This window comes from Paralichthys olivaceus, chromosome 2, assembly GCF_024713975.1.
Source record: "Paralichthys olivaceus isolate ysfri-2021 chromosome 2, ASM2471397v2, whole genome shotgun sequence".
In the NCBI taxonomy this organism is placed as follows: Eukaryota; Metazoa; Chordata; class Actinopteri; order Pleuronectiformes; family Paralichthyidae; genus Paralichthys; species Paralichthys olivaceus.
Window position 1 is genome coordinate 16,841,734 of NC_091094.1, and position 18,316 is coordinate 16,860,049.

General features: G+C 39.6%; 1 protein-coding gene across 2 annotated transcripts in view; it reads left to right on the forward strand.

Annotated features, from left to right (window-relative positions):
* Positions 1-18,316, forward strand: part of eefsec (eukaryotic elongation factor, selenocysteine-tRNA-specific) — a 69,744-nt gene that overhangs the window by 13,053 nt on the left and 38,375 nt on the right. For both annotated transcript variants that reach the window (XM_069516968.1, XM_069516959.1), the window contains exon 7: positions 17,295-17,336. In XM_069516968.1, the coding sequence (XP_069373069.1) occupies positions 17,295-17,336 (42 nt within the window). The remainder of the gene's footprint in view (positions 1-17,294; positions 17,337-18,316) is intronic.

The window sequence follows — 18,316 nt, forward strand, 5'->3', positions numbered from 1 at the left end:
GTGAGAGGTTTTTCAAAAATGTAAAGACCAAGTTGCTTAAATAATGTAATTTTTTTTTAATTTATATTTTCAAATAAAATATATATTTAAAAAATTGGAACCATATCAACTAATATATCACTAAACCTACAGTAAAATCAATTGTTTTCTCTCATCTTTTTAAACATATTTAAAAAGAAAAGCATTATGCCTCAATATAATTGTAAAATGCTGAATCAGTTTTATATCTTCTTAGAAGAATTTTTTTCCCCTCCTTGTCTTGATAAAGATCATCTCACGTTCCACTAATACAGACACGGGAGTGTGGGTGCAGCACGTTTCCCTACTATGTTTTTACATGCATGCTAATCCTGTTGTGCATGTGTGTGTATGAGAGAGAGAGAGAGAGAGTCCCCTCTGAGCTTAGGTGACGAGGTCTGGATGGACTGAATAATCCGCTTTTAGGGCCATAGCTGATTGTGGCAAGAGGAGGCAGACAGGGAGGCTATGGGACTGCAGCTGGGAGTGTGTTCTCACCTCAGCTCATCACACACACACACACACACACACACACACACTCACACTCACCTACACACGCACACACACACACACACACACACACACACACACTCACTCATCAGGCTACAACCAGGAATCACACAGGACATGGGAAAGCAGTCGCACCAACTTCTTAGACAATTTAGTTACAGTATATTTCAGCCTGGTGCTCATATTCTGGTTCGAGCTATGACTCCCTTTACATATTGCTCCTTTTAAATCTCTCGTCTTCCTCTGCAGAGATGAAACACAGTCATGATGATGATTTCACTTCAGTACCGCTCTCTATTTTTCTTTTTGTCCTTATGACCTCCGGGTCAGCCAAGAGTGGAGGGTCAGCGTCTCAGCTCCTGAATGTTTATAGATGGGAAACAGTGGCTGATGAGCAGAGATAACAGGATGACGCAGAGGGAGGAGAATATGGCGGCTGGATTATTGACAAGGCAAAAAGAGGAGGGAGCGAGAGCGGAGTTTAAAATGTGGTTCAAAGCAGAGGAGATTGAAAAGACTAATTAGCAGCCAATTGACTGATAAATGGCTGCAACATTAATTAACTGTTTAACCAGTGGGGAGGTGGTTAGGCTGCTAACGTGCTGAAATGTCTTCATCGCTTGCTCCAGACTATTTATAGTTGTTAGATGATATATTTTATATTTCTCAAAAATTTGAAGCTGCTTTTTTCAGGTGTCCTGCCTGTCCTGCGATCACAGTATTTACAGTATCTCCCTCCTCTGACAGAGGTTATGTTTATTACTGATAATGTGATGACAGGAGTCGTATGTTGCCACCAGACAGCTCTGCAGCACTAATGAGCACAGACACAGATACCATCACCCTCCCTCCCCCTCCCTCCCCCTCCCTCCTCTCAAACCTTGCCTACAAATATAATTAGTCATGATTAAAATGGGGATCGTTTAATTAATACAACCGAAGCTGCTTTCATGAAACGTGTCCATTTCCGATGCAGCTTTCCCCCCATCCCCCATCAGCTGTGGACATCTTTTGCAGTTGTTTTGTTTTTGTCTTGAACCTTTGGAAATGATTTATGCCTGCTTTTATAAATGTATGGTTGCAAACACTTTCACTGCTCCGACTACAGTTTGAATTTGTTTTTGTTGGTTTGTTCAGATCATTATAACGCAAACACATTAAGGTACAAGTAATAATGATAGGAAAGAACAGAGTGTCCTCTTTTCAGAGCGATATCATCAATCAATTTTGAATACCTCTGCTCAGGAGAGTATGTTTTTGGCTGTGTTTGTTAGTTGCTCATTTGTCTAGTAGTTTGCAGGATTGTGCATGACTCGTACGTCTGAACTGTTTTGCATTACTTGCTTTTTGTGTTCAAGCGGTATTTAGAATATATTAGATCAATTTAACATAAAGGAGGCAGTATATTCTCAGCTTTTATATCGCAGCAATAAGCCACAGCATTAAAACCATCTGTCTAATATTGTGTAGACATGGACTCTAGAAGACCTCTGAACATGTCCTGCGTTATCAGGCACAAGACGTTAGTATCAGATCTTCTTAAGTCCTGTAAGTTGCGACGTGGGGGCCTCGATGGATCAAACTCTTTTTCCAGCACATCCCACTGATGCTCGATCAGATTGAGATCTTGGGAATTTAGGGGCCAAGTCAACACCTTGAACTCTTTTTCATGTTCCATAAACCATTCCTGAACAATCTTTGCTGTGTGGCAGCGTCACTACTGCTGAAAGAGGAATACCGTTACCATGTGGGGTTGTACTCCGTCTGCAACTGTAGTTGGTATGTGAAGTAACAGCCACATGAATGCCAGGGACTAGATCATCAAACTCTCTCTCTTTAACTTGCTGCCTCAAGCCGTCCACACGGCATCAGTATTATTCATCTCACCAGTGGTTTTAATGTTGACACTGATCGATATATATTGTTTGTTAGTAAAAAAAATATTTACAAGGAGACCAGACAGTATCTTTTTGACCTTGGACCACTCAGGATCATCTGTACTGTGCAGTTAGTGGTACATGTGTTGGGTTAATGGTTTATTACATTCACCAAGGAGGCTAGGTATTTGCTTCTATGTTTGTTTACTTGTTTGTTTGATAGTATTATTACACATAAACTAGTACTGGAAAGATTTCTACAGAACTTGGTGGAAGGATGGAACATGGGCCAGGATCCAGGGGTGGATCCAGGAATTTTAAGGGTGTTTTTTTCAGATTCCAACTAAATTTCCAGACAATAATTCATGGATCTTCATGAAAGAAAGTCAAGCAAATTTATGATTTTTGATATTTCTGTTATGTAAAATTTGGTGCAGCTTGAATGAATCTAAAGGGACTGTTTGGCCATGGCCTCTTTAATAAGCGCCACCTTTAATATCATGTTTCATATTCCACATTGACTTCTCTTCTGCATGGTCACTTGTCACTTTGAATCTATTTTTGTTAAGATAACAGTCATTTGTATTGATGTACTGTTCAGTCTTGGTGACTTTTTGTCAGAAAAATACATCTTTGACTGTCACCGCTAAAAACTCAACATCAATACTGAACCCAAAATATAAAACAGGTTTTGAAAAAAGGTCAGAAATCCCAGCGCTAGCTACTGATTCCAAATTCTTTATTTCCTTTTCAAATGAAACAGGATCATGAGCTGATCTGCCTGAAACATTTTGCACGGGTTAATCAGTACACCCTCATGAAAGACAATCTTTTAAGACCACCATTGTTCTCCCATCACCACTGCATTGTTTGCATATCTATTCCTGTCTAATTTACACAGTTGAAAAAAAAAACATGCAAATGAGGTCTGGCATCTCAACAAGGCAACCTATTGATATACTGTTTCCATACCCTGACACTCTGTTTTTACTGCCGCTGTCATCCTCTCGTCACGCCCACCTCGTCACCTCAGGACGAGGGGACGGGTATTGAAAGGCGGAGGCTGACAGCCGAAGAATAACAGTCGATCTTTAAAGCTGAGCTCAGCAGTGTCCAAGTCGTCTGGGTCAGAGGTCACCTGCAGTGTCACCTTGAAATATGTCAGCCAGTATTCTGTGCACCTGCCTGTGTCATGTTGTCTCTCATACACCTTACAAACAGAGGTGAGGGGGGGCAGAGGTGCACACCAACATCTGTGCTGCAGTTAAAACGCAAGCAAACAGAGGAAATCAGTTTTCAGAGAAATATGGAGAAGAGTTTTTTTCCCCATACTCTCCCTTCATTATTCATCCTTCTTACATGCATCTTTTTTTGACTCTTCTCTGCTGTTCGTGTACTTTTAGTGCCAAACAAATATCAGCAAACAATTGACTGCAACTATTATTATATGTTATTTTATTCAGAAATGATTGGTCATGTTAATTACAGTCCTGCGAGGGCCTCAGATACCGTTTTTCTTTTTTCTATTCAGATGACTTTATTTATTGATGGTTTCAGGACATAAGGAGGATTTAAACAAATAAGGTAAAAGTTATTCAGAAACAAATTACAAATCTTACCTAGCTTTAAGTACATTTGTTTTTTAAATGATAAGGGATCTTTATCTGAGTGTTTGTGTATGTTATGAAATATATAAAATGCCATTTGCTGGTTTGTGGTTCAAGATCAGGATCAAAAGATGGTGAATAAGCAAAGAAAAAAAACATCCATGACTGCATATTGCATGGTGTGCTGGACCTGTTGACATAATTTACATAAATCTAAATGATTTAGTTTTTTCCCCCCTAAACATCCATCCATCCACTATATATATATCATACAGCCAGGGGGGTTGGGACCAGGGTACCTCTCTCTCCTAATCAGGATTTTTGTCAAGCAAGCTTTTTTTTTAAATATATATTGTGTCATCACTTGGTCAAAACTATTTTTGAACCACAGTTTTTTGAGGTCTTGTGTAGGCACAGAAATGTTCCCAATGGTTAAAACAACACAGTAATGAATTTGAAGGAAAGGCCTGAAGCGGTTCCCTTTTGAGCATTGTGTTACTGCTGAGGAGACTTAGAGCTTCAGGGAGGAGGGTTAAAAGCTGGTGGTCTGGTTCATCAGCTAACGTTGCTAGCGGTGGGGTCACGTGATGTGTGGGGTCATGTTAATACTCACTTCCACTCTGCATAACCTTGTAAAAGATGTCAAAAACATGTCATCTATTCTTGGGACTTCATGCTTGTTATACCATCTCATGAAATGTCTTAAAGGGGGGGCCTTGGGGAGTCAGTTTTCCCCGCTGCGACCCAGAGGTAGATGTGATGTTTATTGTATTAGTCACCAAACATGATGGGACTAAACAAAGAGACCAGTCCTAACTGACTCCTTATGTGTCACACAGTCTGAAAGTCGTTTGATTTTTGAATCCACATAAACCTAAAATCTTAGAGCTGTGAATTAGTAACATGTCATAGAGTCTGAAATGTGAATCACCTCAGTGTCTCATTTTGTTGTTGTCACTCCTACAAGCTAAAATCTCTGTAAGGTTTTCCTTTCCATGGTAAAATCTCAGTGAAATGATCAACACAGATGTTTTATTATGGCAGTTTAAATCGAGGGAAAGTATTCAAATAATTTACTTTAAATAAACAAGTATCAATAATATCATGTGCACAAGCACTACAGAGAAAACTTACTTAAAAGTATTGAAATTAAAAGTACACTTTATAAACTATACTATTATTTTTCATTAGGTTATTATTGCTGATGCATTATACGTAGCATTTTGTTGTTGAAGCTGGTGAAGGTGTAATTTTTTCTGTTTTACTTGTTAAAGTAAAGTATTTTTTTATTTTCAGTTTCAATTCATAAAGAAGTGGCAGTCAAGCAAACATGGAGAAAAAGTACAGTATGTCCCACGGAAATGTTTTGGAGTAGAATGATCATGTAGCATAAAATTGAAAGTACAGTATTTGAGTTTTCTGCCACTGGTAATCCTAAAATCTACAATTTTGGAAGAACTTGTCCTGTTAAACCTTTACACAGTTCTTTACTCAACATCGCAGGAGGGTGTGAAAGAGGTGAGATTGAACCAGAACAGTAAATTGTGAGCTGTAAACAACAAACAAAAGAGACTTAAATGTAAAATGACCTCTTTCAGAGTTTATTTATTTATTTCTAATAATCTCCATTAGGTGAAACATGCGTCCTTGATGGACAAGTCATCTGACAATCCCTGGGATCTGAACCTCTATTATTGTAGGCTGTTATTGTTATGACTGTGGATATGTCTCTTTAAATGTGTTTGACTGCTACTGCACTTTCATGTAGAGGATTTTTGGAACAAAAGAAAAAACCAAAAGCACATTAAGAAACTCATAATCTCAGTTTGAGGAAACCACTAACGGTTCTTGAACTTTCAGTGAAAACTGTTTACAGATTTAATAATCCGCTAACGTAGCATTTCAAACCCACAAAAGCCTCTAAATAACTTACTTTTTTAAGCAAGCGCGAGGTTATCAGATTAAAGGGATATTTATTGTGCCCTGAGGTCGACGCTGTGTGTTCTGTAATGGGTCAGTGTGTATACAGAGTTAATCCTGGACTGACAGGCGGGGACAATGGCGTTCTGACGGCCACGGAGCTGTGTGCCTGTGGGGGGGAGGGACCCAAACATGGCTCTGGTTCTGTCTGGGACACGTCTGAAAAGCCCAGCACTGTCAGACTGGCCCAAACACTGGCTGATGGGGCTTTTAGAAGAGCAGAGTGAGTGACGGAGGTTTAGAGGAGATCTGACACTGCAGCCTGTGGTGCTGCTGTTTATGTATGTATGCTGGCCCTCCAAAAACTGTGTTTATGAAAACAGTGGCCCAATGCCCATCAGATAGGAGCTGCAGGGCTGGGACAGGGACAGGTCCTCTGAGGGAACTGAAGGGAGAAGGAAAAGAGAGACAAAGACGGAGAGAAATGGACGGCAAGACAAAATTAAAACACATAAAAATGTGGCGGGGGGAGGTCCATCTGATGCAAACGTGGTCTGAAATAACCAAATCAGTTTTGGCAAATATCTCTCGAACTTTTTATTCTCTTCACTTTGTCTCATCCTGTCTCTTTCCAAATGTCTGAGCTGAACTCCAGCAGAAAGCAGTAAGTACTTTGCCTCTGCCACTAATCCTCTCCTGCCTTTAATTTGATTTCTTCCCTGTCTTACCCCTTTGGTTGTCTTCCTCCTTAATTAGCTCATATCCCTCTGGTTTGCCAGATTGAGGGTGAAGACATGCACACGGCACAGCCCCAAATCGAATACATAAAGAGCCCTCGCAACCACTGACAACACACGCCGACACACACACACTAACACAAACACACACTAACACACACTAACACACACACACACACAAACACACACTAACACAAACACACACACTTTCCAACTTCCTCTGCTTCTTTCAAGGAGCTTTAACTTTTATTGTCGTTTACCACTAGCTGCTGCAATAATTTTGTTAAATTTTGTTTGCTGTTTCAAGTGACATATGCATTTCATGTTATATCTTCATTTACAATGATTGTTTATTACAATGTTAAAAACTGACAGTTATTTAATTTTATACTTTATGGATTCATCATATAAACGTACACAAAACATAATTTATACTTTGTTTTACTGCTGTTGAAGCTTCCATTTTGTGAGCTGTGATTTTTTTCGTGGTGGTCCGCTCACGCTCTTTTGTTCTCAGTTTATTTCACATGTTCCTGATCACTGTAACGTTATCACAGAAAAGTGGAGGGAAAACTACTTCTCAAAGTTCACATTTCAAATAATTTTTAATTGTTTTGTGCAGCTTTCATTTATTTTTCTAATAATCCCCAGAGGCGGCTGGAAGACTGTTTACTGTCTTTGATTCGCAGTCCTGTAGCTTTCACTCCAAGCGTTAATTAACCTTCAAATGGAGAAATTATAGCAATGTGCATGTGGTGCATGTCTGACAACCACACACACACACACACACACACACACACACACACACACACACACACACACTCGAATACACAGACTCCCAACAATGGAGCAGTTTTTTTCTGCTTTTCATCTGAGATCTACTTCTTGCGTCTCTCTCTCGCTCTTTTACACACACACACACACGCCAGACTTAGAACATGCAAGTCGACATTTATTCTCTCTTTCTCCTGCTCGTTCCTTTTGTGCACCAAAGTCTAACTCAATCTCGGCCCTCGGATTCTTTGAACTTCTGTCAGCGCAGAAATAACATTACAGGTTCAAAGACAACAGATATCTGTTTTCTGCTAAGAACCAGTTAATCTCCCTGCCTTTCACTGCACTCGTCTCTCTCTCTCTCTCTCTCTCCCTCCTCGGCTCTTTTTCGTCCTATATGTCATCTTTGTGTTTTTTTTGTTCACTTCGTACATAGCTGGTAATACATTCTATTATTTTGATACAGGCTCTCATTAGCTCTTCGGTTTAATTAAAAGGGCTCATTCATATGAAAATGGGCCGGCTGATAGTGATTTTCCTCCTTAGCAACAATCGCTAACCTTGCACAGCAACTCTTAATTAGAAACCAGCTTGACTGACGTATACACACATGCATGCATAAGCATTCTGTGAAACAATATTACACCATTAGCTTGTGTAACACCAGTAACAGTAAAGAATCGTTAAATTAATTTGAAATAAAATGTATGTAAAGCTTTATTGCTCTTACGAACTTGTTTTCATTTATGATATTATTACTTTAGGTTATACTCTCTCTGTCCTCCCCCCCTCTCCATTTATTTTCCACTCTTGCCTGATGACGTCAAAGGTCTGATAGATTGTTTCATGTGGTGTTTACTGTCCTGAGAAGATTCCCATCAGGCCTTTCTCTCCTGCTGGTTTTGTTCTGTCCCTTGCTTGTCTTTTTCACGGCTTCATCGTTGCATATTAATCATCAGGTGTGTGTACATAAGATCATTGCGGGGAGGCACAGAGCGGCGAAGAGACAACAGAGGAGCGGAGAGCAGTGGAGGGTGACACAGTGAATGGCAGATGCAGTGACTGATAACACAAAACAAAAACATCGCCTTTGCTTCTTTCTCCATGTGAAGTCACATCTGTATTTAGGAGCATTAAATTACCAGGTCAGTATCTTACAACTCTAAGGACGTTTCAGTGCTCCTCAGTCGTGTTGAGTCATGGGCTTATAAACACAAATACCATTGATGCAAAGGGAACTGATGCAATTCTCAGTAACTGCGATCATATTTATGATACATCATTACACACAAAACAGCAAAACATCACATTTACACTTGACTACACTTGCTCAGCTATCTTGGTTCCAATTCAAAACAAAAAACTACTGTAAAGAATTCTTCTCTACATTGTGCTGATATATTGTTATGGTATTTTTCAATCTCTCAATTATGAGTATCAGTATCTTTTTCAAATATACAGTATTTGGTCTGACTTTAACAACAAAGTCTTATAGATACAACATACAGTTGATAAATGAATAATATTTCATATTCATGGAATCATCTTTCCTATATTGTGTTATACTATAATGTCAATCATTCAGTAACTGTTACTGATGTTATTACATCAGTTACAGTTAGATAAACTTCACAGGTTGTTCTTGTTGACAAATACACTAATGAACGACTATTAAACAATGTTTTAATAGATTATTAAGTGCTTATAAATGTGTAACTTTTTAAAGAGGGTTAGGGTCAGGTCAGGTTTGTTTGAACACTCAGTGTCACATGCTACAGCGTCTCACCAGGTTTTACAAACAGCAAAGGTTCCAAAACTTATTCAGATTATTTAAATATAATCACAGAACTTGTAAACTCATTGTCAGAGCATCAAGGGTTTTCACTGAAACACAGCGATGGTTTCTTCAGTTGTCAAGTATGGGAAAAACTGCAGCGTTCATTTTTTTTTGCATCTATTTTCAGTGAGATGACAGAGATTTGTTGTTATATGAAGTCTTATCAGCTGTTACTCATTATGTAAACTCTGCTTTTTCACTTTTTATTCTTTATTCGTTAATTATTTGTTATTAGTAATTTAAGTGATAATCAGTTAACAAGCATTCAATGTTATTTTCAAACTTTTTAATTATATGTCCATATTCCGTCACTATTATTTATCTGATGAAAATTACAGATTAAATTTGGAATCCAAAATATACAACTTTTACTAAAGCACCATCTCTTATTTCCTATCTGCAAGTTTTCTATGTTTTAACACATGCATTGTTTATAATCTCACAGTTAATTTCCCACTGCCACACAAACAAATAAACACATGTGCAGACAAACTGAAAAGTAATCATGAATTCAGTCTGTTTGGGTGGGGGGTTTCACCTGCCCTGCCACCAGCATGTCCGACTGTCTGTCTGCTCTCTGGAGAGGACGACCAAACTGAGAAATCTGATTAGACATACTGCTGGCTCTTATTCCTGCACAGAGAGTGGGTGGATGGGAAGATTTAATGCAGGGATGGGGGTTGAGGGGTTGTCTTTTTACTGATGTCAGGCCCAAGGCTTAAGGGTAGTGTCCCACGGAAATGAGCCATTAAAATTGAAGATTTATTTATTTTTCTCCTTTTTCCTTTTCCGTCTCTGCATTTGGCATGGGGGCGAAGAAGTCAGGCAGACTGTTTGGGAAATGGGGGGACAGGACGGACAGCCCCTGTGTGTGTGTGTGAGTGAGTTAGATTTCATAAATGGAAATGCTGCTTCGATTATTATGACTGCATTATTTAATCAGCGATATCTGGACGGGGGTTATGTGTCTTGAATGCTTCCGATTTGCCCAGACAGTAGTACAAGCGTGTAACTGGATCTCTTCTTGTCACTGGCCTCCTCTTTTCTGTTTTAGTTTTTCCCTCCAGCACTTTCCTCCAGTTTTGTCTCGAAAATAGGTTCCAAACAAACAAGTACAGGCTGGTGTCAAACAAACAGAGGATGATAGGACAGAGGTGAGGGATGTGGTTGAAGTTACGGATGACGCATTGCTTTATCAGCACGAGGCCATTGGCGTGCAGAGCAGAACTTTGATTTCAGCTGCGATCCAGACAGCGAGGAGGAGAGTTATCGCACTGCAATGATGAGGGGTGATGAAAAGAGGAGGCAACAGAGAAACTCTGAAACAAACTCAGACCACAACAAGGAAATCTACCAGGTCACAAAGAAAGATTCATCTAAAGAAAGGATTTTTTTTGTTTATAACTTGTAACCTTGTAACTTGATTGCTGATTGTATATTAAGACTGCATTATTAAGTCAGTAGACACACACCTCCACCAAGGCCCAACAGTCCCCTTATGAAACCACATTTAAATTCATGAGACCTGGATTTTCAGTGATAAATATAAGTCCCCTAAATATGTCATTTTGGAGAAATCATTTAAAATCTCGCAACGTTAATGGAAGAGTAAAATTATTCCTGGATTTGCCCCCTGATCCTGATCAGCACAAAAATGTAATGGTTTATTTCCTGACCCATACCACAAACAAAGCTTATGTGAATCCATCGAGTAGTTTTGTCTAGTCCTGCAAATTATCAAAGAAACAAATGGAGATGAAAACCTCTGTGCAACATTTATGTATCTTAAAACACAACAGACATGGTTTTTGTTACTGTCTGTGTTTTCTGTAAACACCCACACTGACTCTGAAGCTGAAGTCCCTCATCCTCCAAGATTAGACGTCAACACAATTATGTTTAACCCTGCTGTGTTGTATGTTTTTATTTTGCAGTGTGTGACTTTGACACATCATGTTAATACCTGGTTCACCATAACCACAACGGTGGTTGTCTGGTCTGATCCATCCACTGCTTTAGTTTCTGTGTTAATCTTCATCATCACAGTGTTTGTTTGAGTGTGTGGTTGATTTGAAGCCTCGGTGAACAGATTTCATCATTTCATATGGAAAGGATTAGCTGATTGAAGACACATATTGGTTCACTTTATTTTCTTTCCCTACTTTAATCATTTTCTTTCCTCCTCTTCCTAATGAACCAAAACTGTTTTCAAACACTTATGTGGTTCTTCTATTCCTCTCATCTTCCTCCTCTTCTCAGTGGAGTTGCTCCTCAGCTCACCCTCTTCTCTTCTCTCGTTTTCCCTCACATTTGGTAACTCTTTATTTAAATCAGAAATATCAGGTGACAGCTCTTGACTATTCGCTGGATTCATTTTGACCTTAGCAATCTGAAGGCAACACCTAAGGCCCAATCCCATTTCATCCCTTCATAGCCCTTCCACTCCGGTCGCATGTAGGTGTAGTGTTCCATGTTGTGATGGAGGGGTAGGGGCAAGTGTTCAGGCTGCACAGCCTTCAAAACTGTGATTTTTCATACCCACACTTCAATGATCATTTTTCCCAGAATGCCTTGTGAATCACCAGCAGGATGGAAGAGTGGCCCAAAAATTTTGTATTTTCTCCATTAATAAGGATTTAAAAATTACAATAATAATTTAATATCATCTCAATGTATTATGGTCTCTTTTTTTTGTCTGTTAATAATATTGTCTGACAGTTAAGTTACGTGTCAGAGGGACAAAACTACTGTTAAATAAATAGCTTTACCTGAAGTTTACCTTTGTTCAAATTCATTGTCATCTTTGTACTGCATGGCTCTCTTTCCAAGAACTCACCCAAGCTCTACTTTTTTAAATTCAGTTTGTGTTGTGATCTGCATGTAGTACAAGTCTTCAGTTGCTGCTGCTGATTTTTGGTATAAAACATGGATTTGGAGTATCACACTGTCAGATCTGACTGATCTACTTGTACTGAGTCAGTGTGCTGTTTAGTGTATTTACTCATGTCTAATTGACTGTCAATATTTATGTGTGGTTTTTATAGATTTCTTTTTATAGATTTCAGCAATTGTTCGTCTCAAACTTTATAGGCAACACAACTTTTAAGAAACAATCTTATTTCCAATCTTTATTGACCCTCTCTATCTGTTCCTCCATCCCATTCTCCTGTTCTGATTTCTGACTCATATTAATTCTTTCTTACCCCATTATCTATCTTACCCCTTAGATCCCTCGCTCTTGTTTAGTCTTGGACTGTGTCAGTGATGTCGTCAGCTGATGCTCAGTTCACTCCCCCTTTGCTCCCCCTTTTCATTTAGCATGGATGGCCCCACCACAGAGAGAGTTTTTACTTTTGGGTTTCTTCTCTATAGATATGAATGAAACACAGCAGTTTGGCTGTGTGCAATTTTAACAATTAGAATATGATTTAAAAAATTAAAGCAATTCCACTGCTTGTGAAAACACTGCAGGCGAGGTATGAATCAATGCGAGCTTAAATGACTGGACACATTATAAGTTCGTATGCTCATAATTGCTAAAACAGGAGGAACGGACACATGTAGACATTTACAATCAGGTTTTCCTGCTTTGATCCGCTGGTCCAGGCCTCCAGGCTTTGAAAACATTCACTATCTCACTCTCGGCTCAGGCCATATGGTTAGTTTAGGTGTAATATTGAGGCTCAATGACATAACTCCCACCTGGAGAAGCAGGCTTTGAACAGCCTTTATTAAGCCTGCTGCAGAGATAAGGTAGCCATTAGCCTGGCATGATCATTTCATGGCTACTGCAACAATAAGAGTGACAGCCCTTTAACGCGCACTGTGCCCAGTGAGACGCACTGCTCTTTCTTTTTTTAGGCATGTCTGGAGGGATGTGGTGGAGGGTATTGTGTGTGGGTCAGAGGCCGTTTTAAATAAGCAATAAGTGTTAAATCTGCCTGACAACTTCAGTATCCATTACTGCAAAGAGCATGCTGGGGAGGAGACGGAGATGAAAAAGCGGCAGTGAAACTGGTAGACGGAGGAGATGAGATCAATAGAAGCAGAATGGAGGATTGATTCAGGCTCTTAGATCTTTCAGATTAGTGGCTCGATTGGAGACAAATATGGAGCCTTATTCATGTGACCTTAGCAGTGACAGCCTGAACTAAGTGGTCAAAGAGTAATTACATTCAAACCCCAATATCCCAGTGATGCTGTAGATTTGGAGATGACTGGTGCTCTGGATTTTCTCAAATCTTACGGGACAAAAAAATGTTTGAATGGCCCACTTTTTGACAGGACTGGTTCACTCCCCCACTAATGTTGCCTGGCACTGCAGATTTAACTCAGTGGCCAAGTTTTTCCTTTCATTAGTCAGTGAGATGACATGCTGCACACATCCATTTTACTTTATCCTGTACTGTGGTGTTATCATGTGGAGAACTTGGAGGGGGTTTTCGTGTTTGAAGCAGACCTGAGGTGTTCGATGCTGCAGTGGTCTTGATGTTCCATATAAAAATAGGCCTAAAGCAAAAGCACCAAATGTGTGGCTCTTGGCTGTGATCAGTACTGGTCTGACTGGTGGACTCACATCATGACCTCAAATAGATGAAGACACTCAACAATAGATTCATATAAATAGTTTTTAATGTGCCATATTAGATGATGAACAATGCAACTCTGTATTGCACAAGCATTATTTTAGACACAGGTCTTTCTGCGTGATTTTTCTAGATTGAACTGAAATTTTAACTCCCCTCATTTCTTGTGTCAGAAACCATAAAATTATATTGTACACATTTCCTGTAGTTTTTAACAAAAGCATCTAAGCCTCAAGCCTCTGTTTGGGTTTCTGTGATGGAAGCAGGTGACTGACATCTGAGGGCGACCGTTGACTCAATTGAGGATCAAAATGTTCAGCTGTTTATGTCATTCATTCTAGTCAATCTGATGGATGTTAAAGTGTTCATTTTTCCAATAAACAACAGCTGATACTGACTCAAGCTCCTGTATCAGCTGGACCTTGATACCATGGCTTCTTCTTCCCTTTGCCACTTACGCAGACTCCGGCTCCAATTGACATCATCGGTGCAAGATTGCAGCGTTAGTATACACAGGAGAAATTTCTACATGGGGACAATAAAGTATATTTAATTTGATTTGATTTGAAATGGGACAGTTTGGCCTAATTTCTGGATAGTGGAAGGAAGTGGAGACGTGTCGTCCATCTTTACATCAACCCATACTGAGTCCTACTGTCAAGTTCCTGCTTGAGCAGTGTTGACAAAACAGACAACAAGAAAATACAGTACATATTACCAAGCATAAATTCATACATTACATATATATGGACTACGGTGCAGTCTTAGTGTTGAATGCTGTCTGGCTGCTGTTTTGTACAGTTGTAGCTTGTGTCTTGTGTAATTAATGTAGCTGACGGGTTGTTTATGATTGGCAGGTGAAGCCCCTGTTGCCCACACTGATACGACTGTGAGAGATACGACAATAAACAACACTTACAGCTAGATTTAGCACGAGGAACCCGCGTACACACAATACTTGTGCGCGGATGGCTATTTTAAATTAGATGAATAAATTTGGAAGCTTAATTATTTTTGGTGCTTTGAGCTATTAGTCTCCTCTATGGAGAAGTGAGGGGTGGGATGAGAGAAAAGGATATATGATCCCCAGAAGACAAATGCAGATGTTGTTGCTGAAAATCTCTCTTTTCTTTCACTTAACTTCTCTCTCCTTCAGTGCCTGATAGGAATAACTTTATTTCGCTCTCCCATCCTTAGATAACAAACAAAACAAACTCAATTAACCTCATTTCTCCCCCTTGATTCAGTTTCTAGAAGACTCCATCCAGCACACGCAGATATGTAGAACTTTCTCAGACTGTGGTTTTATAATTGTAGTAGTGTCACATAGTAACTAAGCAGGCATTACAGTGTTTGGAGTCATTATTAACCAAAGTCTGACAGTTTCTCCACTTTCAGCCCCACACATGGTGTTTTTGGCCGAGTGTAATTCAATCAATTCACACCAACTCTCTCCTCCTCCCCTCTTTTCCTGCTGAACTTGCCAGGTCATGTTCCGTGGCTCATGTGTTTGATTGAGGCCTCCCTCTTGTGTCTGGGAGAGAGGGGAGGTGGACTCCGCAGGGAGAGACGGCCCAGTCGCATCGGGACTGAACTTCCCTGTACTAGGAAACAATTACAACACCCCCTCTCCTCCTCCTCTTCATCCTCCTCTTCCTCCTTGATCTCTCCACCACTATTCTTTTCTCTCTCTCTCTCTCTCTCTTTCTGGCTTTAACACTCTGTCTCTTCCATCCCAGTCCTGGGGCACTATATACCCCTTTATTTATTTATGTATCAGGAGACGGAAATGGATTCCCACCCAGGGAAGAGGGGTGAGAGGGAGGTGAATTGTGTGTGTGTGTGTGTGTGTGTGTGTACATGGGTGTGTGTTTGTGTGGGTGCACAGGCAGGAATACTGTATATACAGTATGTATTGTGATGTATGAGGTGAGATGCTTTATTTCAAAGTATCCTGTAACATCTTTTGAACAGTAGTAGCACTACATCTGTGTTTTGTTTATATCAAGCTTGTGCATGAAGACATACATGGACCATTTGATCCACTGTCCTGTCACAACATAAAAAAACATAGTAACATACAAAGGCAGATACGAATCATAATAAACACAGATACAAACATATAATGGAAGGGGGATTCAAACAAATATTTTATGAGGGAGGATTTTTCCGTTGAGATGGACCATAAATTATTTTGGTGAGAATAACTGAAATTAAACATAACTTTCACAAAATAGGAGCAATTTTTTGGTTTTTGCTGCATTAACCACACCTCCACAGGAAGAGAGCCTGAGTTTATTTCTTTTTTCGTATCAAAATGTATACCTCTAAATAACTTCTCTTTGTTGTGCATTCTGCAAATTGAAGAGTGGAAGACATATAGGGGATGTTGCCGTGGCAGCAGAGAAGACTTCATTTTTTGATTTTTGTTTTGTTTCTCATTCTGATTTCATTTGGAATCTGCTTTTGCATCATGTAGTTTTCACAGATCTCATTTTTGTATTTTAAAGCAAGCCAGATGCTTCTCCTCATGCTGCAAAGTTTTCTTTCGACAGGGGTGACTTACTGTGCAGTACACGCCTGCATGAAAAACCTCTGCCAAACGTCTCAGCCACAAAAAATGCAGAAAAAAATCAACTAAAATGAAAAAGACAAAAAAACACACCCTGAAAAGTGAAGCTGGCTTACCATTAGATGAGAAGTTCTGATTGTGTCGTGCACTTCCCAGCTCCTTCCTGTACTTGACCTTCGCCTGACCTGCGGGAAGGAGTCAAAGTCCTCTGCTCTGCCGCTTTAGGCTCGAGGTGGAGGAAGATGGGGTGAGCTGAGGTTCAGAGTGCCAGCTTTGTGTTCGCCCCAGAGTACGCGTTATCGCCTCCATCACCACTACACGCTGTTGTAATTGCAGCCTGTGATCTCTTTCTGGCTGAGCTTTCATTTTCCTCAGAGGAGAGTTTTGAAGGTCTTTCAAGTGTTCTCCTCCACCCTGTTGTCGCTCTTCAGCCCATTCTCTTCAGATATACTGTACTTAGCAAGAAAGAAAGAAAGAAAGATTACTGAGTATTGCCATGTGTGTGTTTGAACTACATGTATTGTAAACATCACACACAGCAGGTAACCAGTACATTACCCTACTTGTCATTTTTTGTATTCAGTTGACTGACAAAGTTTTAACAGAGATGGATTTTGCAGCGTGGGGTGTTTGAGATACTTTGAATATATTAAACATTTTCCAAAGAAAAAATGCTTTTCTGTCAGTTTGCGCCAGCATCAGGCAGTGGAATATAAAATATATGATAAACTGTATTTGGCAAAGTCATGGTATAAGTGTGAACTTGTTTTGTTGCTACTTTTTTCAAAAACATGGTCACAAACGTTGATGGAAAATCTGTATTTAAAATCTGAATATCAATTTTCTCTCTCACCAGATTCACATCTGTTTGACGTTAAGGCCATCAGGACTTTGCACGGTAGGACCTTTAATCAGATTTAAAGATGAAAGGCAACTAGTTTGATACGTCTGGGATAACACAGTCCAAGTGATTCCTTTCATAACAACATTTTATTTGTGCTGCGAGACTGAATATTAAGAAAACTTTTGAAAGACAATTAAATCCCAAACCTGTGGGATTTATAATAGTCTTGGCATGTTGTAATGTTCAGAAAATACTCAAAACAGTTTACCAACCCAACACAGATTTTCAAAAGACGTTCTATATAAACCAACTTTGATCAATATGAATAATGAAAATAGAATAGAACACTTTTATTGTCATTAAGAGTGCTACTCTTGGTTGCTGCATAAAATCTAAGTTAAAAAGAACACATATGACTCTAGGCCATAGATGTACCTTACTTGCAAAGTACACAAGGAAATACACACAGAAAAAGCACTGAGCTGGAGAACTGTTGCACTCATGCGTACTGGCATCTTGTAGTGTTGTGGGGACCTTTATCTGTTTAGCTTTACACAGTCAAATTATTTTCTATATTGGGACACAAAGCAACCCTAGCCTCATAATGCAAATCATTGTTTTATGGCCAAGATATTTTTTTTGTTTGTGTGTGTGTGTATTTTGCATATGGTTTGCGTGGCTCTGAGACCACAGCTCATCACCTGCAGGGCCCGGTCTGCTTGTCTTATCTCTTTGTACCTCTCTGATTGGCCTTTATCAGCCCTCTGAGCTCTGATTGGCTTTTATCTCTATCCAGGATGCGATTGTGAGGTCATAACGCTAACTGCAATATCCCATAAATAGCCTGATAATGCACTGACACCAGAGTTCAGCTCCAACGCACTGATAATACTCAACGTTATATCCCGACCCTCATCCTGTTGGCACCAGATCCCCGCCCTCTCAATACAATTGCAGTCCCACCATGTTTTTCATGTATAACTTCAACAATAACATGTGGACACTGCAGCTTATAGATATGGCTTTTTATTATG